Source organism: Cynoglossus semilaevis, chromosome 10 (assembly GCF_000523025.1).
Source record: "Cynoglossus semilaevis isolate Cse_v1.0 chromosome 10, Cse_v1.0, whole genome shotgun sequence".
NCBI lineage: Eukaryota > Metazoa > Chordata > Actinopteri > Pleuronectiformes > Cynoglossidae > Cynoglossus > Cynoglossus semilaevis.
The window spans coordinates 7,733,818-7,744,601 of NC_024316.1; the positions used below are offsets into that span (position 1 = coordinate 7,733,818).

Sequence of the window (10,784 nt, forward strand, 5' to 3'; positions counted from 1 at the left end):
AACCAACTCTTCCAGATAACAAACGCAACCGTAATGCACACACGCGAAAAATGCATAACTAACATCTTAAATCAATGAAATAAAGATTCTGACGACACAATGTTATTGGCAACCAACGACTTTTCTCTAGTAAAGGTAAGAATTAAAGCTGCTACCTTTTGCTAGCTTCACTACTAGTGGCTGTTTTTTCTAGAAGTTTAAAGAAACATGGGAAAAACAACTGGGGACGACTGTAAGGTTGAAGAAACCCTGTCTGCGTTACTGACTGCTGTCAGAACATATGCCAGGAGCTACGTGGCAAACATTTCACCCAGAGTATACTCCCTGACAGCAGCTTTAAGGCAAAACATAACATCAGCGATACAAATTCAGCACCTTTAGAATGCAGGACAAAATCTCTCCCTGCAGCAAGGTCCAGGTTTTCATTTCTCATTTTTATACCTTGAAAATAAAAAAAAAAACCAAAAGCCTAAAGAAAGAAATGTATTTTGTAGAATATATAGTGGGAATCATGGTTTTTAAATAGTTATACTGCACAAAAAGAATGAAAAACACAATGTAGTTCTGTCTAGTGACACATGATCACAATAGCAGCACAGGTATCAGCCCAGCAACAGTACGCTGAGGGTCAACCAACCAGAAGACAACAGAAAACCCATCACAACTACTAGTATCGTACGCATAAACAACAACAACTCTCAGCACCGAAGACGAGTAACAAGCAGAAGACAGGACTTACCAACATTGATGACATTGGCCGACAGGAAGTGGCTGCAAGCGAGGCTGACGATGCTGATGAAAGAGTCTCTGTCTGAGGTCACGGTGGTCCTCGACCTCAGTGAGGGGTTTGGAGAGTCCGTCACCATGGCCATTCTAGCTGCCACTGACTCCATGATGGTCAGATATCACAGGTTGGAGGTCAGGACTGAGATGAAGATGGTCGGTTCCTGATTCACTGGTACGATAACGATAAATTTTCCAAGGTTGGAGAAGTCGGAGGTCTGAGGCAGTGGACAGAGGTCCCTCCAAATAAAAGTAGATATTGACGTGGAATTCAAACTTTCGATGAAGTTTCCAAATGTCAAAGAGAGACGATGAAGGTAGTCCTAGTCTGTACTGTGTGATGAAGAGGTCATGATGACAGTCATCTGTCAGAGACACCGACCCTGGAAGCTGATTGCTCGCCTCATTCGAATCATAATCACAGGTGAAGGTGAAGCTGCAACAGTCACCTATGAAGGAGGAACAAGGAGAAGAAAAGAAAGGTGAGAGTGAGACGTGAATTTAAGAAAAGAAAAACTTTAAACATCCTTTAGACAATCGTGTTTTAGTCAGCTTTTAGCTGATGCTCAGCTGACTCCATTAAGACAACATGACTGTCTCTCAACCTGCTCCATATCCACTGTCCCTTATTCATCACTTATGTTACTCAAAATGAGATTATGATTTACAATACTTGCAATTTTTATAGAATAAGATCTAGAACTAGTGAGTAAAAGGGCAGAAAAACATTTCACAGACCTCATTCCAAATTAAATCCATTAAAAACTAGCTGCACGTATGACTAAATGTATATTAAAAACTAGCTGCACGTATGACTAAATTTATATTTTTAAAAAAATTGAAAAATTTAAATTTTAAAAATTAAAAAAAAAAGATCTAAAATGAGGTCTGTTTTGTAAATTGTTGTGTCCTACTTGGTTCACATACAGACCACTGCAGACAGACGGAGGTCAATGCAGTCCACTCCTCATGCCTTAAGGCTGCTCGACAAACTCCATCTGACCTCAGACTCCATTTGTGCTCCCATTGTTGGATGCCATTACACAAGTGAGACTTACATAATTCAGTTATGTAAATACCAGCGCAAATGCAGTCCATTGACAGAAATGTGAATTCAAGAGCTCGTGATTCATTGATGTACAGGGCTTTTAAACAGAACTTCATTGTGCACACAACACAGCCTGACAACTGCCAACATGTCAGACCACACCTCACACTCTCCTCAGCTCTCTGAACATCCTTTGTTTACCTACCTGGCCTCCGTCCGTCACCACACAAATAGCCAAGAGCCTAAGGACCAGATCAACGTCAAAACCTCTGCGCTCAGCTGGAGAGAATCCTTATTGATCAGATTTTAGGGAGCGAAAGATTTACTGTTGTGCTGCCTATAACGTCCAACGCTTCTCCTGCCAACAAGTTAACAATGAGTGTGACTAACGTGCAGTCAGGGAGTCAGTCTTGGTTTTGTAGACGATGTGTGGTTGGCGGGTTGGCCGACATGTTCAGAACTGTTTGTGGGAGGCTGGCGGTCAGATTGCCTGAGCTGCAGGTCTGGACACGTTCCTGTTACCATCAAACATACATATACACACACTATCTGGACAGAGACAAGTGTGTGTGTGTGTGTGTGTGTGTGTGTGATGGGGGCTGTGGTCTGGCTGGAATGTTAAGTGCTAATTCCAACACTGACATGCTGGCGGAAGTTTTTCCCTCCATTTTTTCATTCATTCATCCATTCACCCCTGATGTTGTAATCGTACCTTAAGGGGAATGTAACAGATGATGTCATTAGTCAACGACAAGCTGGAACAGTTTTGGAACACGCTAGCCGCTGTTTGAGAAAGGATACAAAGGTTTTATAGAAGAACAGGTTAGAAATAATGTCCTGTTGACTAGGTTTTAGTTTGTTTTTGGGGGGAAACTGTTGTAAGGGTTTTTTTTTTTTTACCAATTTTGTATCTACAGTATGTCTGTGTAAAGTTTAAATCCTTTATAGTTGCCTCAGACTTCAAATACAGCTGTTTTATAGTCTGTCTTTTTATTTTGTTTTGTCATTTTGTTGTTGCTAGGGTAACTTCTTGCTCTCTTTAAGCTATTTTTACTGCATTTTATGGTTAACGTTCAAACATTTTTCTGCATATAGTAAATATTTTGACTTATTGTTAGATGTATACAGAGCACACAAAGCTTTCATTACATATTTTTCAGACATAGCCACTGGTGTCCATTAACCCATTAAAACAGAAATGAGAATTCGGTGTTGGTTTCCCCTCTTCATGGTCGCTCCTGAGGCTACAGTAATGGAAAAAATAGAAACAAATTTTTCAAAATTACATCCCCACATTACTGAATACATTTTCAATTACATTTTGTGAAAATGTATTTCATCATAATAAGCAACAAGAGTAGCACTGAGTACTAAATAAAGACAGCAGTGTGTCCACACTGAGGGCTACGGCCCTTTGGGAACATCAACACCAGGTTGAACTTAGGGTTAGTGAATAAATTATAGGAAAATTATAAATCTATGGAGACAAAAACAAAACACAGGAACCGCAGCCTGCAACCATCAGAACCTCATGCTGGAAACGTGAGATAACAATCTCGTCCAGCTTTTCCATTCTGACTTGCCTTGACTTGTTGGTGAAGTGACTTCTCCTGCTCTGTCTAACCATAGATGTGAAGCTGAAACATCATTAAAACAACCACTGCTGTGGAGAAATCCCCAGTTCATATTTTTACGCTATCATCGTACAGTAGATAAATTATAGCAGAGTAGGATGTAGGCAAAGCCAGAGTTTTATTTTATGCGAGGGAAAGGGGAAGAAAACTCATCAGTACTCAGCTCACAGCTAACTCTCTATCATCTTCACTTCAGACCTTCCACTTTGATGAGGCTCAGTACCAGCTGCTCACTTGAACCTGATCTATCCTTTATTTACGCTGACAAATCCAGCAACGTACAAGATTTAAACAAGCTGTCATATGAGTGTTGGATTTTCCCCACACTTTAATTCATTATACGAGTCTTATCAAACACTCTCTTAAGTCCGGGGCTGAACTCAAAGTGTTTGATCTACTGCATCAAGGAGATGACGCTTCATTTAAACATGCTTTGCCTTTGATTTTATATAATTCTCTAAAACACGGCTCTAATAAGAGTCTTCAGCAGACCATCCCAATCTGGCCAAATAACTTAAAGTTATCATTTTTACTATTTACGGGGGACGTTATGCCTCCTTAGCGGTTGGCAAGCAGGGAGCAGAGAGTCCTGGGTTTTGATTTCCCAGAGGAACCACATATTCCCTGTCACTTCTCGTGTGCTGGCCTGTCAGTTGCAACCGTGACTGGGCAGGACAGACCCTCACCCATGATTGGGATACAGGTTTGACTAGTATTAAGAGTTAAGTAATGAATAGATGACATGTACAGTTGCCACACCGTCCCATAAAACTGCAGTATTTTTTGACACGTTGTAAACACCACATGGTGAGTGAGGCTGTTAGTGCATGCACGTGGCCATTAAACGGAACAAAAGAGTTCCTGAAAGCTGTAACACTAGCTGTGGGTTGACTCCCTCCCTGTTGTAAAGTACACTGAGGTTGATACAAGCTCCACACCAGCACTTAACCTTCATTTCCCAGCAGCCACCCTGACTAAACGGAGTAAGACAGAGTGAAAGCTTTACGCCTGCAAGTAGTGTTTTTAACCAGAGCAGAAAAAAACATTCAGTCTCAGACCAGTATCTGTGGCTCAGGAAGACCAAAGTCTGCACAAACGCGCCAACAAAGGTGTGAATAATGCATTAGGGGAGTTTGGAGTGTTTGCAGAGCGTGTTTTATCGTGTGGTTCATACTCCGGAGTGTTGTTGTGACTGCCTTGTTACACTCACTTTAACTGCCTGCTCTCCGGAACTGCTTGTGAGTGAGCAGGAGGGAGATGGAAGATACACACAGAGAGAGAGAGAGAGAGAGAAGAACACACACACACACACACACACATTCACATTCGCTCACAGTTCTGATAACAGGGTAACAATAAAACTCTGTCCGTTGAATGTGTGTGTGCACCCATGCCCGATTAATTTGTTTAGCATTTGCACATGCTGTATCCAAATATCACAGGGCAATTAAAGCAACAGACGTAAAATAACAGCTCTAGTTACAATTTATCATCATTATTTATATTTTTACAAATGTTTATTTAAAGCCTTTTTTTTCTTTTGTTTTTACTAGTACGATTCGGCTAAGCTCAATATAATATATATTTTCTTACTTCTAACAAGTAGTTGTTTGAAAACAGAAATGCTGTGTGTGTTTGTGTGAATTAAGACAGTTGGAAACGGAGGCCAGAGACTCCACGGCATGAATTTATGATAATGGAGTCAGTAAGTTGTTTTTAGATCCCAGTGGAGGACAGTTAAAATATCTTGCTGCAAAATAAATCCAAGGTAATTATTTGTTGCACCAAAAGACTGTTACAGAGGTTGGGAGGATGGAGGATGAACAATACTTAGGTGGTTGAAACCCAACCCACTGAAACTCAGAGTTTCTCTTTCAAAAGAATTCATTTCTTATCCACACAGAGGTGTTTAGTGTTACACAACACAGCTCCAAGGAAGGTTTGCATGTGTTGGTTTTGGTGTCTTGTTACACGTTTGTAGACATCTATAAACTGAATGCAGTGTTGGCTGACAGACAGAACAATACGGTGGAGCAGGAAATAAGAGCGAAAGCTCCTGTGACTGCGAATTGTAGTCGTTCTGGTGCCATTATCAGAATTGAAGTGATGAAATGTCTTTGATCATTTGGGACCGAATCCTCTGAGTTCTCCATCTTTCCAAAGTCAACACCATTCAGCTGAATAAATGAATAAGCAGCTACGGCAGCAGCAGAGGCTGCAGCAGAAACCGTTCTTTCCCAGGAGCCAGGATTGTTTTCAGTCTGTACGGTCTTTATCTCAGCTAAGGTGCCGGGTTTCACCGATGTTAAATCCCCTTCGTCTGCACTGAATGAGGCTGAAAACCAACACCGTGGTGAAAAACAAGCCTCCTCAAAGAGTCGGAGAACCCACCTTCCCCATCAAAAACTGAACGCAGGTTTTTACTGTAGCTGCCAAAAAGCCCGGGGTGCAGTTGGCCAGCAGCGAGTCAAGAAGTCATGCATGAACGCAGAGAAAATACAGTTTTGTTCTCCATGTAAGGCTGATCTTAGTAAGATGAAATGAGAGCAGGAGCAAAAAAACTGTAAAAGAAGTTCTTCAGAATGTGGGCCAGCGATGGTGTTCTATTTCTTGCAGCCAGGCAAAGGCTCGTGTGTTAATGCTTTGTTACCAAGAAACAAAACAATGAATCAGCAGGACAATGACAATCTCTGAGGGCCTCGATCTGGTCAAATACAACACATGAGCACAAACACCGGAGCAGAGGCTTTTCTCCATTAGCTCCACCTCACCGATGATAACTGGTCAAACCTGGTCAGTGCAGATGGTCACAGCAGTGCACAGGGAGAAAATACACTAAGTGATGACTATAATGTCCCGAAGACGATTAAATGGCCTCATTTACTGCTCGCTAAATCTCTTCAGAATCATCAGCACCAACAGAAATTAGACTCCTGCTTCAGCCACAACTCAATGTTATCCAATGCAGAAATCCTCTTAAACTCTGCTGAGAGCTGTAAACAAATGCATGTGTTTGAGGCAGAACCCAGTGTAAAACAGACAGGTGGCTGTAAAACATCTGAGCTTTTCTTGTTTCTTCTGTCAGGGACTTTGTATATAGTTATGGAGAGGGAGAACGTAACGTTCTTCACTTCTTTTGGAGCAAACAAGGAAAAGTAGAGCATGCCAAAATGGCTAGCTGGACCGAAAATTGAAAATAACCTAAATAGCATAATATGCTAATGTTGTGTAAAAACATAGCTTTTTCTGTTGTTGCAAAAAAATCAAATGTTTGCCTTAGACATTCGTTCAGTATTATAAAAACATTTTCCCAGGGAAACAAGGATCGCTCACAGTAACTACAGCAGTCCATACTTGAAAAGGTCACAGTCACAGTGGGGTTGGTGTTAAACTGTTTTAACATCATATTTTTTTCACCCGTAAGATGTTTCTAGAATGTGTGTCTTTTCCAGGTCAGTTTTATGGAAAAAAAGAAATTAGCTTTCCTCTTGGGTACATGTTAGCTTTGGTTGCTTTATTTTTGGCTAACACTCAGCGATAGGGTGACCTCGAGTCACTTGTGACTCAATCATTTGGTATTTTCACCACTGTAGGACGAATAAAGGAGTTCTCAATCTTAGTTATGTTTTTAGTTTGTTTATTTTTGACCAAGATTTAAATGGTTTTTTGGACTTTACCCATCTACCTGTTTCTTTTATGTGTATATATATATATATATATATATTACTTTGTCTTTAACGACTGTGACTTTATAACTTTCTTTTATTCTGATCTTTTGTATCTGTTTTGCATTCTCTGTCAATTTTGCCATTTTTGTCTGAAAGGTCAAGGGTCAACTATAATAATTTTATATCTAATAGCAATGAAACTTCAGGATTTCTTTTCAGAGTTTCTTGAGTGCCTGCTAAATTGAGCCCTCAGTGCAGTTAAAGTGGATCCTTAGCCTGGTGGGCAAATGATCTAATTTGAGATATATCCATTTCTAATTGTTTTCAATCAGACTTTGGGCGTGTTAGATGCTGTTTTCAACTCTATGCTACTCAGCATTTAAGGTTTCTAACATAATTACTTTTGGAGGGTGTTACCGGCAAAACACACGGCAAATCCAGCTCAGGCACATGCTGCCACTTGTTCGTTCGCCAGTGAGTTGGCAGGATAACAAGTCTGCTGGTAATTTTGAACAGTAAACCAGGTATGTCTTTGTGAAGTAGGCTTGCACGTTCCATCATTTTGGAAGATCAGCCGGAGAAATTTGCCAATAATGTGGCCATTTCTCACCTTACAATAAGTTATAATTGAACTACTTTAAAACTATTTTTGAAAACAATTGAAAAATTAACTGTTTTCAATGACCACATTTTTCCATTTTGGCAAACTACCATTTTCTTTCTTTTTTGTTTACATTTAGTCATGCAAGATAGTCAGCGCTTGACTAATTTTTAGCAAATTTGCCAAATGTTAGAGATAGAAGGGTAACTATAAATAACTTTTCCCTCTCTTAGATAATTTTGAGTTGGCCATGTGTGCAGTTGAAGCCTCGGCTAATGCCGCTACCCTGCCAAAACTAACCACAGAATGGTAGGATTGTTTCTTTAAACCAACGTGCACGTCGCTATGTTTATGAACTGGAGTGGGAGCGGCCCGAGACCTGCACCTATTGTAGAGTCATTCAACCCAGAACCCAATGCCAATTGTATGGAGTTCCTTTGTAGATAAAAACCAGTTCAGTCGGAACACATTTAACTGAAGCAGTCGCAGCTGTGAAACACCTTAAACCATTTGGGCAGGAGTCTAGGCCCAGTTTTCAATTAAACATTGTACATTTAAACATAATAACTGAGATGCAACTGTCAAACAAACCTTTCTCCAATAATGCATATCAAGGCTTCAAAACACATTTTCATAAAATAAACCTCTGACACAGACTTATACAAGTGTTTTTGAGAGATGTTCTGAGACAGCTGACACCACAGCGTGACCGTATCACTGCAGACCCATGCTGCCATCCTGCTGCTTTACCACATCACCAGTGTTTTGAACTGCATTCTTCTCCACAGCCTGTGGAGGTCACTGCACTGAACTCACTGTCGTGTTCATGTACAACAGTTTGGCACAGATAGAGACAGTACCATCTGCATCACCAGCTGAAAGCCAGATCCAGCAGCCTGGATCTGTGTGCGTGCATGTTTTAGTCTCCATTGGTCCAATGTTGATAGGTCTGTGAATCTAGTGTCTGTTGGTTTACCATAAGGAGTGAGAGACAAAGAGTCTTAAGTGAGGATTTACAACACGTCACGGGACCATGAGGAAACAAAGCTGTAGACAGAAGACGACAAACAAAAGAAAAATAAACCAAACTGCAAGACCTCTGAGGGAAGGAGACTATGTCGTTGAGAAACACAGATTAGACGGTAGAACTAACCAGATGGAGTTGAAAGGCATCAAAAAAATGTAATATCAAACACTTTGAATTTAGAATCCACCAATGAGGAAAACTTAATTCCAGACAAAACAATAACAAACTACAGAACCTGTGAGCCAACAGGAAAAATTCAAAACACACGAGAGAATTCAAGGTTAATTCCATGTACTTTCACACCCACTGCTAATTTACACCTACAATTATCACACTTAGCAAAGAAAGATAATCTGTTAATTCAAGAGGTTTAACTGATGATCTTCTCACCATAAAGATAACAATGCTACACACTTACACTACATACAGTAGCTCCATCTCACAATACACATGCAGTAATACAGTTCAGGTGGTTTGGGGAGAGTGTTCCACTGGGGCCAATCCAAAATCAATTCAATTTATATTGAATTAAAAATTAAATTTCTGAAATTGCGTTGGTGAAATTCATGACACATAGATCTATAAATACCTACTGCCTACAGTCGGATGTGAATGAGTTAATAACCGAGATGCAAAAGGTGACACTGTTTCCTTTATTTAAATTAAATTCTGATAGCTGCTAAAAATCATGTCACACAACTGATCATCATCCAAATGTTTCATAAGGATGTTCGGTCAGATATAAGTTCTGACTGGGCTGGAATTTTTCAATCAGTTCTGGACTGGAGGCACCTGAAGGTTGCTGCATTACCTCAAAAACTGAAATGTCATCAAACAGAACACTGGGATTGCTTTTGTGATTTTAGAGGCAGAAGCTATATTTTCTGTCTGCTGCTACAGACACCTGTATATAACTCGATTTAAGGAGGTAATAAAATGTTCAGAATCTCCCAGACGTAGCTGGAAGCATTCCCCCAGAAAGCATTATTGTCCTCTCTCTTCGACATGTGACGACATCTACAGCTTTTAGATAATACATTACATTTTCACCTATAGAATGTGTGCAGAAACACAGCTATGGTCAAAACTGAAACTTCAGTATTTGGAGCTACATTTGGAGACAGTGATAAATAAAAGTCACTCTGTCTACAGGATTGGTGTAAGAGCTACTTTAAAGGTAAACATCAGGTGAGATCATGAGAACGCTCTGCTGTTTTATAACCCTCTTACAGTTCCTCCCTCGGAAGTTACTTCACATGTGACGTGTTGCTACAACAGTGAAGTGACTTAATGTCCCTGGGTTAAAGACATATAGAAACATACCTGATCATTAAAGAGTCTTTTACCTGTAATTTAGTTAAAGCAGTATTACTGGTGGTAAGTATTACAGTAATACAGCAGGCAGGAACTGTACTGTAGTAGGTGTCATAGTACAGTCTCTCACCTGACATTGACCTGTTCAACTACCTTCATTAATCTGATGAACAAATAAGATTGTCTGTAGACTGTCTGTACTGTGTCCCAGTGACAGCTGACACTGTGTTTACTCTCCTCCTGCAGAACTTAAGCCGTCTGTAGAGCCATGAGTTCATGCCAAAATCAAAGCATTAAAAGCAATGGCAGCCTGAACTTCCATCCATAAGACTGAGGCAGTGACCTTTTTTTTTCATTCAAAAAGGGGAGACCCCACTCCCTCCATCACTGCCTTATAGTCTCCTTAAATGAACCCTCGGCCCTTTTGAACTTCACTTCCTCCACTCAGACACACCAAACAGACAAAGCGCTGTGAACCTGATCCACCGTGCACTCATCAACATGAAGATGTAACTTATTTTCTCATTAAAGTCCCTCGAGCCTCTGAAAATACTTAAATCGGACTTTTCTATAAAATATGTTTGGCAACTTGAACTGTTTATGAAATAGTTTCATGTATTGATTTTTAATTTAAGTTTTTTTTCAGTATTTGAATAATCCCCCCAGGGGTTTAATAAAACCATCAGTGAAACACCTCACTGCTTAGAAC

The 10,784-nt window shown here is 40.2% G+C and overlaps 1 protein-coding gene across 1 annotated transcript in view; it reads right to left on the reverse strand.

Annotated features, from left to right (window-relative positions):
* The window catches only part of plch2a (phospholipase C, eta 2a), a 135,843-nt gene that overhangs the window by 123,043 nt on the left and 2,016 nt on the right, over nt 1-10,784 (reverse strand). Inside the window, exon 2 of the mRNA XM_017036121.2 lies at nt 740-1,232. Coding sequence (XP_016891610.1) covers nt 740-893 — 154 coding nt within the window. The 5' untranslated portion in view covers nt 894-1,232. The remainder of the gene's footprint in view (nt 1-739; nt 1,233-10,784) is intronic.